Here is a 23,487-nt window from a genome sequence, read left to right on the forward strand (position 1 = left end):
TATAATAAATTAGTCTGACTTCTTTATTGTATGAAGTCATGGCTATTTGGACTGCGGCAGATATGATGATCATTATTTTACTCTTATACTGTAGGTAAGAACAAGAGATGAAAAAGGTTCAAAACATGATGAGTTTTTGGGATTTTTTTGTTTCATGGACTTTTTCATACTTTGCTGTTCCCAATATGCACCAAAGGAGTAAAGCACCTGCGGTCAGATTCTCTAAGCTTCAAAAGTGATAAAATGGAGAATGATAAACAGCCAGCCAATCAGCTCCTGCCTGCCATGTCACAGACTGTGTTTAAAAAATGTCAGGCAGGAGCTGACTGGTTGTTTATCACTCTCCATTTTATTACTTTTTGAACCCTGGTCTGAACTATGGCCATAGGAATGCGCAGGGACACAGGGAAATAATTTGCAGTCCACATGCTAAAATATACCAATTGAAACAAAGACATGAACACAAGGACATACACTGAATCTAGAGGAAGATTCAGTGGAAATTTGAGAAAAAATTACTTCATAGAAAGGGTAGTGGATAAGTGGAATAGCCTCCCATCAGAGGTGGTAGAGTTAAATACAGTAGAGCAATTTAAACATACTTGGTATAGGCATATTGGTATCCTTACAAAGAAATAAGGATCAAATATGGTCTGAGGTAATATGTTTAAAAAAGGTGCAGACTAGATGGGCCTTGTGGTTCTTATCTGCCATAAGGTTCTATGTTTCTTTGTAAAGAAAACCATGAAAAACTTATGTCGATTTTTCCATGTGTTGACCTTCTTCATGTTGATTTTTTGTCTATTGTTATTGACCTAGACACTGTCAGCCTTTTACACCATAACCTATACAGAGTTTTGATGCTAAAATATATTCAAATAACACAAAGAATTTTATTTTTTAAATGCAGAAATAGGCAAATGCACCAGATTTGTGATACTCTCTGGAAAAACAGAGAGAGACAAGAGGTGAGGCATCAACATGCTCAGCCTCACCTGTGATAGCCAGACACTGACTGGATCTGGGGGCAGGGCCATGCAGCAGCTGAGAAAAATAGCCAAGAGTAGCATGCCTCATTGGGGGGGGGGGGGGGGGTGCCTTGAGCTCTAATGGAGATTCTGATAATCAATTTACTAGTCCAGGAAGTGCTCTTATTAGGAATGTTAGCAGCAGTACTGATGGTAATGGCAGAGATCGGAACTCGAAGTTCCAGATGGCAAGTGGTTAGCAGGGAAACACACGCAGAAGGAACATGTAGAGGAAACACATGAAGAAGAGTGTCAGGACCCAGAGTATTACTGATAATTTATTCGGGAGTTGGTGTGCAGCTCCCCAGAGATTCCGCAGCTCATTCCAGAGTAATTCCCATGGTAGGTGCTGTTGCCTGTAGTGCACCCTAACATCTCCAGCATGTATCCCTAGACTCTTACCACCAACTCCAAGCACTGGGAACCACCATGTTGCCTGTTATCTGCTGAATGTGATTCCACGAATCATGAACACCGTTGTTCTGGTCAGATTATTCGTTCCTCCAATCATCGATCAGCAGGGGGATAAAAGAACTGAGTTGACATTCAGCAACGGCCCAGTACAACATTGCCGATATTAGCTCTTTGCCTCCATGTTCCTGTGCTTATTTAACTGTTCTCAGCTACTCTATTCCTGAGTTGTGGATTCACATATATATGCCAGCTCAGCATTACAGTCTACCAGCGGTATGCCTCTGCTCTTGCCGTATGCAGCTACCATGCAGGTGTTAACACTCTAGTGCAGAGATTCCCAAACTGTGTGCCGTGGTACCCTGGGATGCGTTGGGGAACTTGCAGGGGTGCCCTGGATTGATGGTCCATGAACAAATCAAATTATGACCAATGTAATAAGCAAATTGTGGAAAAAGGAAGTGAATCCTTTCTATTACACAATGTACGTAATTCATTTTTTTGCCTGATTTTATAAATGAGAAACTTTTGCCCTAGGTGTGCTGTGAATTTTTTTTATACTTTATACTTTTATAGAGGTGCCGTGATTCAAAAAAGTTTGGGAACCACTGATCTAGTGATTACAGTATGTTACCTGAACTCTGCTATTATACCTGCCTGTCTTTACAAATCCCATCATCCTGAGTATATTATACCTGTACTGGAGAACTACAAGTTTCTGACCACTTCTGTGAATATATGAAATTTCCCAGCTGCGCTGCATCCAATGTCAGAGCATTATAAACTTTCTAGAGATTACCACTAGTTCATGAGACTGTTCCCTGTGCATTATGTTCTAGTTCAGTCCGAATCCAGTCTAGTGTTTCCAAGTTCTGTATGATACACTCCAAGTTCAACGGTTCCAGTCTGGGCCTCGGACCCAAGCTGGTCAAGTTCTGCATGATATTATCCAGTACACCAGTTCCAACATGGGAGTCTATGTGGATCATAAAGCATAAAAAGTCAAAAAAAGGGAAAAAAGTGTGAAAAACACAGTCATGTGTCAACCTTTTGCTTGAGTTGTAACCTAGTTAACCATGTTAACCTTATAGGCAATGTTAAATTACCTTCCCATGTCTACACCAGGGGCTGGCTGGCAACTTTTAGCCTAGGGGGCAAGTCCAGAGCACAGGCCCATAAGAACACCCCCCCCCCCACCCCCACCGAAGTTACGATCGCAATATGTGAACGGTCAAAAAAAAATATTTAAACATTTGCTCCATCAGAGGTGAAGGGGGGGGGGGGGTGTTCTTATGGGCCTGTGCTCTGGACTGGGGCTGGGAAAAACCCCTGCAGAATAATAACAACAACAAAAACAGGACACCACAGGCAGCTCCCCCTGCATAATACAAGGACACCACAGGCTGCTCCCCCTGCATAGTAACAGGAGGACAACACAGGCTGCTCCCATGTATAAAAACAACAGGACACCACAGGCTCACACATACATAGATTTATATATATATACTATATATATATAGTACATATACACCTCATTCTATTAAAACAATAAAACAAGGCACAGACACCCGACCTCCCCAGCCCTGCACCTATCCCCACGCTGCCCTGCACCTATCCCCACAGTGCTTACAGTAACAAGACCTGCCGTCTCCTCTCTTCCCCCTCTGTCCTCGATCATACAGTATGTGCAGATTGACTCATATTTGGCTGTTGCTGGAGGCAGTCAAGGCAGTTGTTCGGCACTGAGGACATGTCCTCAGTGCAGGGGGCCGGCGGCCATTTTTCTGTAGCCGTGGAGCAGTTTACACTCAGGAGGAATGCAGGAAGGAATACAATGGAGCATCAGACAGCGTCACGGCCCGCAGCACTAACTGGTTAAGCGGCCCGGGGGGCACATGGCACCCTGCCCCCCGGCCCAGCCCGCCCCTGGTCTACACAGTGGCACATTTATAATGGGTGCAATGTGTGTAGTGCACATGGGCACTTAGGGTTTTTTTCTGGTTGATTCACAAGGCTGAAAATTCACAGTCCACCAAAGCCTGCCTTGCAAATGGTTGGCTGGCATCACCCATTTGCAAGTGCAATTTGCACGAAGGGCATGCAAATGGATGTTACACAGTAACATCCATTCGCAGGCCAGGAGGGAACGCCCACATCTTTCGATGAAATTAAATGCTGGCCGTTCCCATATGCTAATGGAGCCGCCCATTGCCCCACGCCCCTCTCTGCCACCCACTTGCTGTCCTGGGTGCGTGCACCGGTCGAACAGTTTGTTCGCCATGGGTGCACACACCCTGCATATGCACACACGCAGAAATGCGCACAGTGCCACCATTGGTCCCCCTGCAAAAGTATTCTGGTTGTGAAACAACCAGAATAAGACCCTTAAATCCCAGGGTGTCCACACCGCACACGCCACACACATTATTTTTTATACTTACCCTCTGGAGGCTTCAGCACTGCTAAAATACCTGGAAAAATGTCCGCCAAGCTATTTTTAAAGAGATTTGTGCATGTGCATTAGGGTCTGAGCACTCTAGTGGTTGTACCCTGAAGCATTGTGCTGCTGCGGAGGTTGCCGGAAAAACAGGCCATGGTGCCATTTTTCTGAAGATCTGTGCATATGCAGTATGGTCTGAGCACTCTTGTGCTGCTCCCGGCAGAGAGGCAGGCGCCCGGATGGAGGAGGCTGCAAACGGGCCTCGTCATCTCTCTCTTAAAACGACTTTGTTTCTACACCTACGATTTCCTACTGTACATGTTCGCTCACACTCTTGTTCATATGATTTACTTTTAAATAAATGTCCTACTTTATAAAAACTCCAATAAAGATTAATTTACAAAGAAAAGTTAATTCTTGCATTTGGATATTTGCTTTACTATTTTGAATGCACAGAAAATGCATCTTGCTAAAAGAGAAAAGATTGAACTGTGGGTGCTGTAATTAAACACAATATGTTTTCTCCCCCAAAATAAAAATGCTTTGACATTTCTGTTTATTATTCCCTCCGAGTCTATATTTCTCTTTTTCACAGTCTGTTCATTAACAGGAACACTGTCAAATTTTGTAGAGGCAGGGACCTACGCTCCTCTCTAAGAACAGTCTTGTTTCCATTTATAGCCAAAAGCCCTCATCCTGTAATTCATCAAGTTTACACTGGTTCTGACACTGATTCTGTATGTCTTATGCCAGCTTCTTTCATGGGAGTTACAAAAATGATGGCTTGCAAGTACATATGTAGAATCACGCTGTGCTAAGTGGCAGTACTTCTGCAGCGAAACCTGTTTATTTATGACACTGTATAACAAAAACTGATGGGAACAGGATTTAAGCATACTCAGGCCTACACCGATCTATTACATTGGGGCCTACTAATTGCAGTGAACACTGATCGGAAATGCTTCACTGTAAGTTTACCCCCATTAATAAAATATTGGCAAAAAATGTACCTCACGCCATGCAGATGCCATCTACATATGTTTTTTGTGCATGCCAACTAGCTTACTTGTATGTATAGATGAGGCTACTGCGCACTGAATGTTCTTGTGCGGAGTTAGCTGCTGCACCTACCGGTGACCAGCCCAATGGGTAATGGAAACAATAAATAGACAATGGTGCTGTGCTCTACTTCTGATGCCTGTGTTGAATGAATTTTGATAGTTAGCAGGTGTATCTGTGAAGCTGGACAGGTGACTAATGGCGGGAGATAGAGTAATTTCCTTTACTTATGTTGCTGTACAGGTAAAACAGTAGTTTGTATTCCAGTTACAAATGGAAATGGATGCAAAGACAATATCAAAAAACATCTAAAAACAGATGCAAACAAACAATCCTAAGTGTGCAGTAATCATGAGAGAGAGACAGCTGTTTTGGGGACTGAGTGTCCTTTGTGCACCAGCCACCCACATAACCTGTCATTTAGATACTGCTTGAGAGAAACCTGCCCACACAGCACACTTCTACCATGAATTTTCTTGGTGGAAGAGACGCATCTCGGCATAGCCCACAATTCTGTCTATACTCCTCACTAATCGTATGAACAATGCTTTGCCACAAAACTTTTCCCATTAAACAGCAAGTAGAGATGTGACTAAGATGCATGTGCTCAGCTATAGAGAATGCCAGGGCTGAAAACATCCTCAAAACGGAATTATTGTACATGCAACTCTATGTCAGCTCCCGGAGTGCTTCTATCCTTTGTAGTTTGTGCACAAACTATTATTATTCTAGCAAGTACATGAGAACCAAATGATCCTGACCGATTTTATTGGATGCAAACGCAATGTGACCTGACAATTTCATTTCTGGTTATTAAAAAGGGAAGAATGCTTACTATTTCAGATTATGTTGGGAATTGCCTGCATAGGTCAAGCATGTATGAAGTGAACTATATTTAATAGAAGAAAAGTTCTTGCTTCATTTCAAAATATCAATACACTTATTCTGTATTTTAAGACCAATCACAGAAGTTTCTGACAGCAGTTCCCCAAACTGCACTTGACTGATTTACTTATGGTAGCATGTCTATTAGTATGAGATTACTTTAGAAAAGCAGGAGCCTCTAGTAATCTGGGGGTAGATTTATTAAACTCGGTGAAGGGATAAACTGTCTGGTTTTTATCACCGTCCAATCAGCTCCTACCTGTGAAGCTACAGGCTTGGTTTGAAAAATGACAGGTAAGAGCTGATTGGCCCGGTGATAAAAACCGGACAGTTTATCACTTCACCGAGCTTAATAAATCTACCCCCTTGTGTCTTGCTCACATGCAACTTTTTTGTAAGGCAGGTTTTTTTATACATATATTTATTGTGTTAACAGAGTACTGTATTTTTGTCGTTGTAGGTTTTTGTTGTTTGGTATTTTGGTGCATCCTACAGTCTAAGGTTGGGTGAATGTGCTATTATGTTCAATCTTGGAAAGATATGCATTCTCACGGTTGAATGAAGGACTTGGGCTTGGCTTTGAACCCTTTCCAGACTAATAAAAAGGAAATTTTGCTTCTCTGAGACACTATGGTACTTGGGTGTCATAAACTAAGGAAAGCAGTCTGGTAGCTGTAGAACATGAATTCATTATAACATACTGGTAGCAGCAGCACAGGCATTCAGAAAAGCACATTGGTAGAAGAATCCTTGTTCGAATATGAGTTGTTGTACCACATTATATTTTGATTGGTTAAATTTGTATTTTTATAATATTTAAAAAAAATATCACATCCTTAATGTAGCTTTCACATCACATAAAACATTTTGAAACGTTTTGAAAAACTGTAATTTTAAATGGTATTTTAAACGGGTCTAGTGTTCATATTGCAGCAGATTACCATTTAAAAATACCGTTTAAGTACCATTCACATCACCAGTCAAGCCGTTTAACCTCTGAACACGTTTCTACCCACAGCTTATTTCCTGGTTCAGGGAAGGGACACAAGACAAGGGACAGCCTATCACAGTGCTCTAACCTTTATTTTTTACTAAATACCATTTCAGTGCCATTCAGACAGCACAAAAAACGGCTCTGAATTGGCTTTAAAACGGGTAGGACTCTGCTTTTTAAACGTGTTGAAATACCAGTTAACTTTAAATGGTATTTCAACTATGACACTTTCACACTGCAGCCTTAAACGTTTTAAAAGGCAAAAAAACGGCAATATACCATTTTAAAAGTGTGATGTGAAAGCTACATAAGAGTAGTGAATTTTGTATAAAGCTTAAAAACATTTTTGTAAAAAAAATTGAAGTGACTAATAGGGTAATTTAGAAATTGTCGGATATGTCAACAAACAGCAATGGTTTAATATATGAGAGTGGATTACAAATAATTGTGCAACAATAAGTGACACTAGGGTAGATGTATGAAGCAGTGATAAGGGAGGAGAAGTGAGCCAGAGGAGAAGAGGCCCATGGCAGCCAATCAGCTGCTCTGTATAATTTTATATTATGCAAATTATAGATGTTACTTCAGTGCTGGTTGGTTTTAGTGGGCCACTTCTCCTCTGGCTTACTTCTCCCTTATCACTGCTTCATACATCTACACCACTAAATCTTAACAATCTTATTTGAACTGTCTTATAGGAAAATACAGAATTGTTCTACATTTCCTGGCATGTCACAATACAGAAATGTGTATTGTAATGTAATGTGCAAATGTATGCTGTTGAGTGCAGATATGGTACTGTATAAGGAAGAAAAAAAGAATTCATTGTTACAGCTTTCAACAGGCAAGGCTGAGATCGCATAAAGCAATTTACTTCAAATGAAATAACCTTTTAGTAGGAGAAATACACACAGGAGCTTGCTTTGTACCTGATATATTGCACATTAAGTTCAAGCTGCAAACTTATTGATGTTTATGTCAGTGCACACTGATAATTTCCCAACTCTTGATGAACCATTAACTCTGTTTATTGTATTGAACACTTTACACAGAGATTATGTCTTTCACTTTCAAAATGCTTAATTTAATAATTTATATGTAAAATACAGTAATTGCTTACTATATGATTACTCATAAATAACCCACAAAAACCTGTAAGTATTTTATGGGTCATCTGCAGATCGGAACTTACAAGTATTTGAACAGTTTCCCATTATGTTTTCCAAATGGACTTCCAAGCAGGAACAAATGAGAGGACCCTCCAAGATTTTAGGTATTTAATTATCGATAAATACGAGATGTATATGTGCAAAAATGGTTAGAATTTTAATGAAGTAATTTTGTCCCACTGTGCGTGTATTCATTTGAATGTATCTTTAAAAAAGCAGGGTGACAGAGCATGTTCTAGTGGACTACACTTCACCTATTACAGAAAGAGATTTATTGAAAACAAATACCCAAGTAGACACATGGCATAACTTTTGCACATATGTTCATAGAAGAATATTGGTAAAGGGCCACACTCCTAAAACATTCACTTCTTTCACGACATGCAGATTTAGGAGAAACCAATAAAGGAGCAACTGTTCCTTGCCAAAACTACGGTGAAATGCAAGTTGAGCAAATTTAAAATTTACAGACCTGCCACGGCTTTGGACAGGACTGTGATTATGATAACGACCATTATTATCATTATACTTTGCTATTTGTCTGGTCTTCCCAAGAACAGCCTCTCGCCACTGCAATCCATTTTAAATGCTGCTGCTAGGCTGATCTTCCTAGCAAGATGCTCATCGTCTGCTGATCTGCTCTGCCAATCCCTACATTGGTTACGTGTGTTTTACCGTATTCAATATAAAACCCTTCTGCTAGCATATAAAGCTTTTAACCATACTGCCCCAGCATATACAGTATCTCTTTACTTATATCTCCCATCTCGACCACTCCGCTCTGCACAAGATCTGTGTCTCTCTTCTGCATGGATCACTAGCTCCCATTCACTATTACAGGACTTTCATCGGGCTGCTCCCATCCTATGGAATGCCCTTCCACGCGCAATAAGACTCTCTACTAGCCTCCAAACTTCCAAGCGTTCCCTGAAAACTCACCTTTTCAGGCAAGCCTATCATATTTAAGTACCACACGCATAACCATAATGAGGCACTTATGTATTATATAGCTTCGACTTCTGGACCTGCAACTTGGTGGGACTGCTATGCTATTACTGGTGCCTGTCCTTGTGTTTCCCTCCTATATCTCTATAGATTGTAAGCTTGCAGCAGGGCCCTCTAACCCCCAATTCTGTCTGTTGTTACCCAGTTTGTTTTATCACTGTCTACAATTGTAAAGCGCAACGGAATCTACTCTGCTATATAAGAAACTGTAAATAAATAAATAAATACATAATTTGTACTTGTACCCACAGATAATATGGCTTTCCAAACTGAGTGTGCATCTTTTTTCCTATTTAAGTTACCGTAATTACACTTATCCAAAGGTAAGTGTAAGGCTGAAAAAATATAATGTGCCAATAAAACAAAACTTTTTGTTAAATTGCATGTTCTTTTTTTCCCATATCCCACCTCTGTGTAAAACATTGATTACAATTTTAATAGCAAAGAATAAACACAACAATGAAAAGTTTCCTTGCTGTTATTTACTGTATGTGTAAAAATCACAGCTTACCAAATCTTCCCTCCATTGATGGGATCCTTGTATCTCTTCTGCTTTCTCTGCCAGATGCTGAAAGAAACAAAAAGAAAAAAAAGTTTTAACTAAACTTACAATATAATTATTTTGCATTCATGGTTAGAAAGATCTCTGTATGGTTAGAAGGAACTCCATATGATAGTAATGAAACTACTATCAGAGTGCTGAAACTACTGTCAGAGTGATTAAACTACTATTTTAGTAATAAAAGTACTATAATTGTACTTTCCTAAAACTCAACAATAGTATCATACTGTACTATCATAGTGATTATCTAAACATCTCCAAGTGGGTCAGGAATGTGGTAGTATCCAAGGGCACCTGGATTAGTTTAAATTAATACAACTGTTGGTGAACTGCCCAACCGAAATTGTTGGGTATAAACAAAGGATTATATTGGATTATTTGTCAACAGTATAAGGCAATCTAATTTAATTTTATTTAATCAGCCCACCTTCAGTACTATAAATGTATGAAATATACATCCAACAAGATTGGTTCTCTAGATGAAGGAGGTTGAACATAAGCTACAGTATATACATGCTAACAAGCCTTCTAAAATACTTTGAATGATGAGACCAGAAAGAAGAGCTTTGCAAAGAAGCCATGAATGTCCTTACAGAGAAACACATTGTGCACAAACATATTAGGATCTCCTTTTTAGACATTAACAACAGAGTGGAGACTATTGAGCAGCTTGTTAAATCATTATTTGTTGAATAGGAAGCAGTTCATTCCCACTGTTTAGAGCTGTTTTAAGGGGGGGGGGGGGGATCAATGTGCAATTTTATGGACGTTTACTATGTGTGTACTTTACTAAAGGATATGTTGACCTTTTAAATCCCACACCTAACAACTGAGATTTATTTTTGGTTCTAGTTTTCAGTTTAATTAAAAAAATAAGAGTAAATAAACATGCATACATATACAATTACTATACATTTTTTAATTTCCTTTTAGTATTCCAACAGTAAAAAACATAGATAAGGTCATGTACAAGGAGTGAAATGTACAATAAAATAAAGAGAACACTGTGGTATAAAATACAGTGCATACAGTATCTGTCTATTCAATCTAAGGTATACATTATATGGACAATAAATGAAATGTTACTTTAGAGTTAAAAGGAAATATAGAAATTTAAAAAAGTAAATGCTATGAAATGTTTCTTGTGCTTGCTTCTATGTAAATGTGTGTTGTTTGCCACATACTGTATGTTATGTTGGTTCTAAGTAAATGTGTCTGTGATGCCACATACTGTATGCTATAGTTGCATATATCAATGGCACACATCAGTATGTACTGCATACTCATTTTTATGTGTTGCTTTTTAGAAATTCCTTATTGGACACATACTGTACAGTTAGTTGGCAACTCAGATCTAGCACCAGCCCCATTTTGTGCTAATTAATAATATCAATCAAACTCCACTATACAGTAAAATACAAGACTTTAATGAAAATTATCAAATAATAAGTGTATCTAATCTTGCAAGAATATAGATAACTACTGATGCAGAGATGAAAATGAATTGGTCATTCTGTTCAAAGAGTGCTTGGGAAAAATGTGTATACACCTTTCCTATACTGGGTGCAGAAGAAACACATTCAGTCAGGTTACAACCAAGCAGGAAAGACTCCTGAGGAGGGGCTGCAGAAAAGTTTAAATTCAAATAAGGGAGCCACACCAAATGACAACAAATGCCATTCTAAACTGTCTCATAGGCAGTTGGTGTTTCTCCCCTATTTGAAGTTTAAGAATGTGCTGCAGCCTCACCTCTGGAGCCGCCGCTGCAACCAAGTCTACATAGTCTTCACTGCATAAGCATGCTGCTCACACCCAGTTCTGCCTCATCAGTCCTAAATTTAGATTCCATTGAAATGCATTAGTAGCACTTTTTTGTAGCTCAGGGCCATCTCAACATCAGTGAGGGCCCCATGGCAAAATAATTCACTGGGCCCTCACTGATGTTGAGATGGCCCTGAGACCAACAGTACTCCCAACCTATAGGGTATGATCAAGGCAGCGAACAGCTTGGAGCGCTATTTGCTGGCGGAGTGGGATTCGCTGGAAGCGCTGCTGAATTTGAAAAGACTGTCCGGACACTGATTGGCTGTATTCTAGCATCCGGCTAGTCATTTCAAATTCAACTGCGCTTCCCACCCCACTGGCAACACTCAGCCACCGCTGCCCGGATCATCCCCGCTGCTGCACATAGGTGGGTGGGATGTGTGTGTGAGGGTCACATACACCCCCACCCACCTATGTGGAGCAGGGATCTGGGCATTGGCAGTAGGGAGCTTGTAGCGCTATGTACCGTTGAGGCGGTACTTGGTCAGCAGGCTCAGATACCTGAATGGAGAGGTGATGGCAAAATACCTGTCCACGGCGATGACATACAGGGCCTCTGCTGGCAGTGGCACACAGGATTTCCACTGAGTTGAAGAACTCACACTAGAAGTTCCCAAACACCCAGTTCTCCATAATGACATAGCTAGCCCTGAAGGGAACCACTATCAGGTCCGCACAGGCCAGGGAGGTAATGAAGTAGTTGATGACTGTCTGGAGTCTCTGGACCTTAGCGATAGCGCTGATCATCAGGATATTCCCAAACACAATGACCAGGACAATGACAGACAGTATGCCTATGCACACCAGCTTAGCATGCCTGGAACTGTAGGTGTCATTGGGGTAGAGGGACAGGTTGCTGCTGCTGATTAGGGTCGTGTTCAGATCCATAGCACTGCCGATAACATTTCTGCAGTGACAGTCACCCAGCGTTGCCGCTTCCCTTTATGTACGTGCCGAGCTCACTGCAGGTGAGGCGATGCTGCTGTCCTATGTGGGTCATTTGCTGCTGCTGGGACAGTGAGGGGAGATGCAGGGCCAGTCCCGGGATACTGTGCTGTTGCCGCCCTCTGTCACTAGTAGTACTGAATTAGCAATCTTCCTCTTTGCTGTCTTTAATAACACCCTTCTGCAGCGGGGTCTGGGCAGTGGGCAGCGGTGGCTGGAAGCAGGCGCAGCTTGTAGCGCCGCGCTATTTGCCGGGCGGCAGAAGCGCTGCTGATTTTGAAAAGAAAGTCCGGCCAGTCTTTTCAAAATCAGCTTCCCGCCCTGCCGCCCGGCAAATAGGCTAGCGCAGCGCTACAAGCTGTGCCTGCTTCCAGCCACTGCTGCCCACTGCCCAGACCCTGCTGTCCACCACCCAGACCCTCCCACAGCTCCCCATGGCAGTGCCGTCTTCCCCATTGTTGGCGTCGGCCCATAGGTCCCAGGGCCCCTGGGCAACTGCAGATCGTGCCCAATGGGAAAGACGGCACTGGTGTAGCCATTGTTGGTGAATGTGCACTCTGTTGTACACATTTAATTACATCAAATTAAATTTAATTTGAACCTTTATTTATATATTTAACCTTTCTGATAACATTAGATAGACAATATTGTTCTACCACTATTGTAAACATGTATTCACTATATTTTACATATTATCCTTGCAATATATGATAAAGGCCCATACACACTGGGCAACTTTGAGCCGAGAGCACCTCAGTTTACTCCTCAGCTGCTTTCAGACGGTAGTGTCCTGCTATGGAGTTATCCACCCTGGGGAAAATCACTAAGATGGGAGGAAAATGCTCAGTGTGTATGTACTAAGCGTATTTCAGCCCAGCGTTTTTCCCCATCATCGTTGTTCATATACGCTGGGCAAAAAACACCTAATGTGTATGGACATTAAGATTCATGCAGCATTGTGGTGTATTGTTGCCTCACTTCTACCATATTAAACCTGCCCACATACAGTATAATGTACACAATCTCTATACTGTTTTAAAGATTAAATCCCTAAACTTCATATGACACATGCGTTGCACAGAGTGTATGCACAAAGGCTCTGTTTATCAAGAAGAGGATACAGTATCTATCCTACTGTATCTATTCTAAATAAAACAGCCTAGTGCTATGATTCACATTAAAGTTAGATGCTGGGCACAGGACTCTGTACTTTTACTGGAATTGGACTGTCTAGTCACCTGTCTCTTGTCATAAGTGGTTAAAATGACAAAATACAAAGAACAGATGGATTTATATATTAATCACAATTAGATCATAACTCATCTATACAAATACTATGTTTAGTAAATATCACATTATCATTTGCTTACAGTATAAAAAAAAAAAAAAAAACTCTAGCAGCAATCTCCCTCATTAATCTAGCAATCTCCCTCATTTCACCTAGCCCACACTTCACTGTTACATTTTTTTGGGGAAAAAGGAATGAGAGATAGATACATTTACATTGAATCATCAGCACCATATCCCAGCACTTTAGCTAGTAGCTCTTACCAGGGCCGGATTAAGGTCTGTGGGGGCCCTGGACATCAAAATTGTGGGGCCCCCATCTCTCACCCCCAACCCCTCCTCCGCCCCCCCCCCCCCTCCACTGACTGTCCAGCCGCTGCAGAGACCCCCGGACCCTAATGAAGTTCTGCCTGGACCCTGCTGCCAGCCACCCACCACCCACCTGGAGTGTGGGGGCCCCTGATGTTTGGGGGCCCCGGGGCGACCGCCCTAGTCGCCCCTTGGTGGATCCGCCACTGGCTCTTACTAACTGCTATGGGGCTAATCTACATTTGGGTATAAATCCTTATAAAAGATTCCTCTCAGATGTATCAGTACACACCCACGCTTCTAGGTGCCATGTTCCCAATCTCTTTTCACAATCTCTCCATATATGGAATGAAACACGCCCTTTGAGTGGAGCATGACACGCCCCCTCAATATGGTGCTGTGCAAAATTCTACTACCAACTATAATCTCTCTGAAACTAGTTTTCAAAAGAAGGCAAGTATGACTCAGATTAAGTTGCAAATCAGTAGCATATGCCAATTTCCGCCCATGCTTATGCAACAAACGTTATGGTTTTCTTTGCTTGCTTATTTTACTATTAGATATCATTTAAAAAGTAAATTATATACAGCAGATAAATCTGTTTAGAGTAAATAAACAAAAAAACTACAATAAGCAGACAAAATAAATAAAGGTTTAATTGCCAGGGGTTACATGCTTGTTGCCAGGGGATTTGATGATCATTGCAAGAGGGTAACATATTCATTTCCATGATTTTTTATGCTCATTGTCAGGGGTTTCTGTACTCATTGCCAGGGAGTTACATGCTAATAGGTGCCAGGGGGTTACATGCTTGTTGCTAGGGGTTGCAGGCTTACAGCCTGTCTGTGCTACAGGAATCTGGCACTTCCGTGTAGCGCTATATGCGCTGTGCTCCCCTAACAGGCATTAGAGGTCCAATAGGAACTCTAGTACTGTATCTGTCCTTAACAAGGCAGTGTCCATTTTCGCAGGGCCGTTTAAGAAGATTTCATGGGGAGGACCAGACTGCATGGAATCTGCTGCAAACCTGTGCCCCCGAGATGCTGGCTCCACCACACCACTAGGGCTGCTTTGCCCTTGCTACGCCATTGGTTATCACCGTCATTTAGTATTTGCTACTGCTCCTGTCCACTTGCAAATCATATGGCTATCTCAGAAATGGATGCATCTGTGTCCTGATAAACATTTGTTTAAATTGCATGAACATATGTTTACTGTACTCAGCCACAACTGGCACAGGCAGGTGTAAATGGCAATTTGTGTATGCATGTTTCGGTTCATATGGTATGCTTGTGCCCACTTTCTGGGCAATTTCAAAATACACTAATGCCAACTAGAGAAGTGCTTTCTCGGGATTTCAGCCAAAGTATGCACATTTTCTTGTTACAAAAGACGTATCATGTGTCAGTCTATGGTTAAAAATCCTCAAATGAAACTTTTAGCCAAACCCCTTATGTCCATATGATCTGAAAGGTCCATAGTGAAGTTATCAGATTAACAAAATAACAGAATTCAAAAAAGCTATTCATCTTAAAAACAGCAACTCCTCTTCCTTTATCACATCCCTGCCCAAGGACCATTGAGGACTGTCACTTGATAAGACACAACAAAAGCAAATCAAATACAGTCTCTTCCATTAAATACTGCTGTCTTTCATATAGATTTTTTTTAAATAAAACCCAGACACCTAGACATTTCAGCCTGCTATGCTATGCTAATCTGCAGTGCTCTTGTCTATCCTAGTCACACACACAGTTCCCCTAGAGAACTAAACATCACAATCTAAAAAGTGTTTGTATTTTGTGTACATTAACCACTGAGTAGCATGCTAGTTCTTGTATCTAGCTGGTTCTTCTTAAGAGAAACGCTATGTGAAATGCTACATAAAATGATTTTTTTTTTCTTTTTAAATAAAAATAAAATATTTTCCCCCCATAAGACAGTAAAACTGTTTTTTTATGTTAGCAAAAAAATATATAAAACAACAACTTTATTTTATTTTGTTTAAACATTTCCAGTGCAAAAACATTTCCAGATCCTTTTACAATTCGGAATAAACACTGTAATGAAACAAACTAGTTATTGAAAGAGGGTCTTGGCAAGAAAGTGTGGCTCGACCCACAAGAGTAAAGATGTGCTCAATGGCAGAGCATATTTTTTGAGGGAACCGTAATACGGGAGTAAGGTTTTTCAATATACTTTATTGGGTGGTGGAAGTGCCTCTTTTGGCATCCCATAAAAAATCACAACCTGATACTTTACTTTAAAGGTTAATGGCTAATTTATGGCTGAGCACCAATGCTAAGAATAAACAACCAATTTTGTTTTTGTAAAACTACACTACATGTGCTATCATGTTGGGCCAGGACATGCTGGGACTTGTATTTCAGATGAACATCTACAGATTGGTTACCTGTTACCTAGAGAACATACTGCTGCAGTATATTCTGTGGTACGCTTTTTTCATGTTGACCTTTTCATTGTAGTCCTAATGACCATGTCGATCTAATGCATGTTGACCCCTTTAATGTGTCCACCTATTGACTGTCGACACTTTGGAACATACCCGTCTTTAATAAAAAAGTGGACGGCTGCTATGTTTAATTATACAGCATGGCTTTTTAAAAACCACACATACAGTACTCTCCATGGTTAATAATCCCCTCTTGTTATGCTTCCAAGTTTGAAGGGAGATAACAGATGGTTAGTTGCTGTGTGTTAATAACATTCATTGTTACATTTCTTTCACAGAAAGTATCAAGGAATCATTAAGATTTTTTTTCATTAATGCTTTTGGTATCCTAGCAAACCATTTCTTTTTTTCTATGCAAATTATCTTATTTTCCTGACAATCTGCCAGTTTCCACAAAAACAATGCACTGAGTTTGTACCATGCTTGGAAATAATCATTTTAACCTCATACATATAAAAGTGTACAGTTGATATGTTCCACTATGCAATAAATAAATAAATAAATAAATAAATAAATAAATAGACATCAAGAGTGGAAATAAATGAAAAACCATAGTCTAAACAATTTTTTGTTTTTAAACGGAACAAAAAATATATACTTAAATATACCTGCACTCGAAATAAGAAGAGATTTAAAGAGGTTCACTTTTGGCCAATAACATCAAAATTAATGGGAAAAAAAAAGAACTTAAGCCATACACAACCCTCCCCTCCCCTTACTAGAATCGATGCTCTCTAGTTATAGTAAAAAAAAACAGTCAATGTTGATAATTTAGTAACAGTCGTGGGGGTAGATTTACAAAATATTTTTAAATAGAAAAAGTGGTGTGGTGTTGCCAAAAACAACCAAACAGATTTAGGGGGATATTCAAACCCGGGTCACGACTGCTGGGACGTCCTGACAGCCGTGACCCTGTCCGTTGTCAGCCTGCTTGACGGATAATCAACAGACGGGATTCAATGTCACGCTTGCTAAGTATCAAAAATTAGGCGTGGCCGCGATAAACGTACGTGGATTGTCGAGATCCAGCTGTGAGCTTCACAATCCACGGCCGTTCTCGGCAAAACTGGCCCGACTACTTTTAAAGTCGGGCTCATTTTGCCGAGATGCCTCTTCAATGCTGTCAGGAAAGACAGCATGGAATTTTCCCCGTTGGAAATAGCGGTGGGGGATCGAATCCCCCCCTTAGTCTGCCATTTTCTAGTAAGTAACAGAGAAATGGTAGCTAGAATCTGATTGGTTGATATGGGGCAACACCACTGCTTCAGTAACTCTACCCTATACCAAAGGTATTGCGAAAGTTTACTTTAATTGTTTAACATTTACTTGTATTGATTATGAAAATAATGCATGAATAAAATCAATAAAATCATAATCATTCCTGCACAAGCTTCAATTACTGGGTGTTCTTTTTCATCTTTTATTACCATTCCATTACTTTAAATTCCTGCAATAGAAAACTTTTTTTACAACATTCATTAATAAGTAAAAAATAAAATGATTGCATAACATATTTATGAGTCCGGGTTCACTACTACACTGCAAATCTGTATGTATTTTATAATTTTTACTATAAGCTTTAAATTGCATTTTGGTGGCAGATTTGAGCTGGGTAGTCATCTCAATGCTGTTTTGTTGTTAAGCAAAAGGTGTTTAATTAGCATGTCTATCACCTAACATAATCACCAGCTAGTTCGAGGAACATCATTAAGTCACGGTCAAGCACCGGATTTTGATAGGGAGTATGTTCATGCTGGTTTACAGCAAATATATGAAATATTACATAGTCTATCCATCTGTCTGACTATAGACAAATATAGATGAAATGTCTTTGAGACTAGATACCACCCAACTTCTTGGATCTTAACCACTTATCTGGCACTGGTGCATGCTATACGAAAGCATCCAGCATCTTCTCTGACAGGGTCACGTCCCATTCCACCATGGGCCTGATTCTGGTCTGCTCACTAATGGATGCGGCATGCGAACGGATGTGTACACTTACATATCCATTTGCATGCCAGAGTACGAGCGAAAAATCATTAGATGGTTGCCGACACTGAAAGATTTTTAACGCCCGTTTTTTAATGTTCGCAAATAAAAGTCAGTCTAGACTGACTTTTATTTGCCTCGGAGATGTCTGAATGCAGGGAGGGCCTCAGAGATATCTGAATACAGGGCGGGTCTCTGCCAGCCTGCCCGCCCTGCTATGTGCAAACCTTGCCAAAGGTATTAGTGCAGCGGGTCTGCACATGCGTATTTTCGCCGATAAGCAGGCGCAGACCCTCACCATCGGTCCCCGGACTGAATTTGCCCAATAACGAGCGATATTGAATCAGGCCCAATGTCTGCTCCTCTGTCCCACAGCATTTAGGAGGAGACACATTCAGCTCACATGTAAAACAGCAGTATAGTGGTCTTTTACTGCTAACGCTGACAAATACATGTACCAAAATGCTCCCAGCAGTAAAGTAAAATAATGTGAAAAGAGGACAACTTCTGAGAACTACTGTATTAGCTGATCCCTGTACTCTGAATATAGAGTGATATAGTGATATCATGGTTCATTTTCATCTTTTGGAACCATTCTATTATTTTACATTTGTGTAATAGAAAACTTTTTGTAGAATTTTCATAGAAAAAAAAAAAGACAATTATTCTATAACATAAAGTATGAGTCCAAGATCACACCAGAAAAGGAAGAAAACACGTAGAGATCATATTACCCAAAGTGCAGAGATCAGCTATAGAAGTTGTCCTCTTTGCACATTAATTTTTCATGTCAACTTATTGGGAATTGACCGTTATAACTGTAGACCCTATGCACCAAACCATCCAACTGATGAGATGTAACAGTTCCTGCAGTTTCACCATAACTGCACAGATAGCCTACGATTCATACCGAGATCCCCAATCTGCTCAGCTGATGACAAGCTCTGTTTCAACTGCTTTGTCCATAACTTGATCTAGCTGTGTTCTGGGACAATTATGATCATCTTTTATTCATACAGTGCAACAAAGGTTCAGTGCCTTCATACACTGAACATAATACAGAACATAACTACATATGTAAATAAATGAGTGCTACAGATTACAATTATGTAATTATGTTGTTGGTGTCATTTGTAATAACCAGGCATAATGATATAAATTAACCAAAATATTTTGATATAGTTAATGTTGAAGTTCCACTTTAAGGATCCTTGCATTTGAAGAATGCTGGGGGAAGAATTAAGGATATCACATGCTCCATTTCTTACCAGTATTAATTGCATAGTTTCAGTATCGCAGTGATACTAAGAAATATGCTAGACTATCTTTTACCGGGTATGGATTGTATGGTTCACCTAAAGATGGTCGACAGTCATAAGGTCAACAGTCATTAGGTCAACAGGTCAACACAAGCATTATAGGTCAACATGGTCTAGATCAGGCATGTCCAACGTTGGCCCTCCAGATGTTGTGAAACTACACATCCCAGCATGCTTTGCAATAGTTGTAGCATTCTCTAATAGCAAAACTGTGGCAAAGCATGCTGGGATGTGTAGTTTCACAACATCTGGAGGGCCAATGTTGGACATGCCTGGTCTAGATCGACAGACCAAAAAAAAATATTTCGACATGGGGGTTTTCACTGTTTTTTTACCCGAATGTCGACACAGTCGGCATGGACACAGTTTTAACTGCACTGCGTCCCCTTGCATGGGTCGCTGTGCTCGCCATGCTTTGGGCACAGTGCCTTGCTGCCCTCGGCACACTATTTTATTCTCACAAAACGTCCTAGTGGACGGTAGGGCAACCAACCGACCGTATCCCCTTTTACCTCTGCTATATCTTCACATGTGTTTCAAGCAGCCTAATCCTGCTGGTGATTAGTTACTGTATGATGTGCATGCTTGACTACCTACAGTGCATGTACATTGTGCTTATACCCGAGGGTGCTCTGAGAAGAGGATGGAAAGACTTCTGCTGGGTCTCTATGGCTGTCAATGGGGACTGTGATTCTTTCTCCATCTATAAGTGGTGCAAATGGTAGTTGTATACAGTGATAAGCTGTTTCATAAGTACTGCATGGATGTCATGACCCATTTCGGGGTTATGGCTTATGCTTTAAGGGGACACCTTAAAAAAAAAAAAAAGTACATTAAAACAACAAATAAGGATTTGTAAACAAAAAGGTTGTGAAGAGTAAGAGAAGCATAAAAGATCCCAATACAGTCCAAATGAAAATATATATTACATAACAAGAAAAGACAGCAACGACTTTTTATAATATAGCCAATAAATGACATACTGTATTAGTACATATTTATCAGCTGGATAGGCGACTTCAAATTTTCAATTATTGCTTTAAACCTCAAAATCATTGTGTCTCCTGCACAAGTCCTTTATCCCTCAACATATACCCTTCTTGGCAGGTGTATACCTGTCTGCACATATATGTTTCTTACCATTATTTTGGTGCCTCAATAATTCCCCATATTTGACAATCATCTTTGGCAGCCAGGTCGGCACAGTGGTAGAAGTAGTGTATAATCAATGAGCGGTTGCCCCTGCATTTGCATCATTGTGACCTTGCTTCCTGCTATACATTGCGAGATTATGTAATTTAGAAGGAATTGTCATCAATCGCCTGAACCACCACTTTAATCAATTCGGCAATGGGCAGACAAGATCAGTTCCGGGAGAACTAAATAGAATTGAATAGTCTCCAGGGCAACCTGGAGCACACCAGATGATATTTTGGAGCTTTCCGATTCTGGGTGAGTAGGTAAATATGGTATATTTCCATTGCAATTAAGTAAACTTATCCTACACTTGGCCACCTTTACTTGGCCTCTACAGACCCGAGGAGCCATATTTTTTCATTGACTTTCCCCCTTAGCAATGGTTCAATTCACAGATTCAATGTAACAATAACCCACAGTACAGATACTATGGAACAGTTCTGCATGACATCCTTCAGGAAACTGTCACTAAGAACCACAGAAATGAAGGCTGAAGAAAGGACACCTCAAGTGCGAAGCTATTCCTTTCGCAGCTTAATTAAGGCAATGGATGACAGACCTTGGTGGTAGAATCTGATTATTTAGCAAAGTTTGACAGTAGCTGCTGCTGAAATGATAAAAAAAAAACTTCTATCACCAGTTATATGTGCATGTGATATTAAACCTAAGGCACTCACTTTGCAAAATTCAAGCATGAAAAACTAGACGATTGCTTTTAAAGCATGCCGCTTATTTCAAACATGCCTTAGCTTGTCTATCCAATGAATATTTATTTACTGTCTTTTCTTGAATATTTAATATCCATTTCAAATGATTTGCTTCTGGAGAAATGCTTTATTTAAAACTGAATGCCTACAGGTAATTGACTCCCATAAAAGATAATAATAACAACAAACATGTACATGTATTTAGGCTAAAAGTAAATTGAGATTAAGGTTAAGGAGGAATGTGTTTGTTATGTGACTACAAGCAGATTGTATGGTCATTGTGTTTCTCTGCATACCAATATTGTATTTAGATTATATTGTTTATAATATGCAGGATAGTGTTAGAATTGAAATGAATGGCCATTTGTTGTGTTTCATTTGCATTTACTAGTTATTTGTATCTGTTTTTTAGATTTCACAAATAAAATGTTAACAAAATATGAATACAGCAATTAACACGTAACCATATAACAACAAAAAAGAAAAACTCCCAGAGTAGAGGCTTCTTTTACTGCGGGAGATGTGCATACTGCAAATTGCAACACACCAACACTAAGAAAATGAGTACCTTCAATTCTAACATAACAAAAGAGCAGTTCAAGATACAAGAGCATATAACATGTGACAGCACAGGAGTTATATATCTAGCAAGCTGTCCATGCAAATTACAGTACGTAGGACGCACCATTAGGACCCTGAAGACTAGAGCAGGAGAACATATCAAGAACATCAGAAAGGGCCTAGACACAAATAGCCTATCTAAACATTTCAGAGATGTGCACAACAGCAACCCAAGAGACCTGAGCAAGATAGGGATCAAGGTAGTAGAGAAGAACTGGAGGGGAAGCAACTACATTAACAGAATAAACAAAGAGGAACTTAAATGGATGTTCTCACGGAGAACACTACATCCCAAAGGCCTGAATATAGATAATGAAATAAAATCAATAATAACAGGTTGACAGCCACACAGTTGTTAAGCCTACAATTAGTCTTAATTGACTGCAACTTTTTCTTGACGACCAACAAATACCCCCATTTCTTGGATCAATTCAGTCCCTTTACTGCACTGTCCCATAGACATGCACAGCCAACTATGTATACAAGCGAAATCCCGACAACAGAGACTTCTATACATGTAACACAGAAAGCGAACTGCACAGTTAACTCACTGCCAAAGGACTTTTTATGGTACAGAGCAGCGATGCATCAGCACGTTTTACCAATGAGGGAACATATCCAGAAGTTAAAATGGCGGACTAAGCATCATATAAATGACATGACGCCTCCCATACAATGCATTAAGTCCACGTTCTTCCATATAAAATGGCTACCCCATTCATAAGTACATAATCTTTCCCTGACTTAACATGGCCACCGCTGTACAGACTGAGAGACAGCCCCCATAAAAAGCACTCTGGACAGAGGCTCCACACTCCCTGAAGAAGGCTAAGGACAGCCGACACGCGTTGGAGATACAGCCCACACACACTAAATCTCCTCCCGGCACGGTGAGTCGAGCGCACGGTGCCTGGCAGAAGTTGAAGCAGTGGGTGGGCGGGATCTCGCGACACCGCTCGCTTTACGGCCACACAAAAACTCAGAGGCACCGTTGAAGGACAAGGAAGCAAGACACAGCTTCCGCCTGACAAGTACAGCAGAGAGGACATCGAGGGAACTGAAAGTCAGGTAAGAGTGTACCACGGGTGGGACGGGATGCCAGCCTCCCGCGCCACTTGAAACCTGCACCATTCCGACCGAGACTGCACCCTTTCATCACTGCTGACTTTAGCCCCGTTTACCCCTACCATACCAGCCCCATCCAACCCCACCCGGCATGGCCAAGCAGTGCCGTTCCCATTTTGCACCACCCCCCGCAAC

At 40.6% G+C, this 23,487-nt stretch overlaps 1 protein-coding gene across 6 annotated transcripts in view; it reads right to left on the reverse strand.

The window, feature by feature from the left end:
* CACNA2D1 (calcium voltage-gated channel auxiliary subunit alpha2delta 1) overlaps positions 1 to 23,487 on the reverse strand; it is a 657,865-nt gene that overhangs the window by 360,113 nt on the left and 274,265 nt on the right. For all 6 annotated transcript variants that reach the window (XM_083183071.1, XM_083183072.1, XM_083183070.1 and 3 more), the window contains exon 4: positions 9,503 to 9,559. In XM_083183071.1, coding sequence (XP_083039197.1) covers positions 9,503 to 9,559 — 57 coding nt within the window. The remainder of the gene's footprint in view (positions 1 to 9,502; positions 9,560 to 23,487) is intronic.

Source organism: Crinia signifera, chromosome 4 (genome assembly GCF_055691185.1).
Source record: "Crinia signifera chromosome 4, ASM5569118v1, whole genome shotgun sequence".
Classification (NCBI taxonomy): domain Eukaryota; kingdom Metazoa; phylum Chordata; class Amphibia; order Anura; family Myobatrachidae; genus Crinia; species Crinia signifera.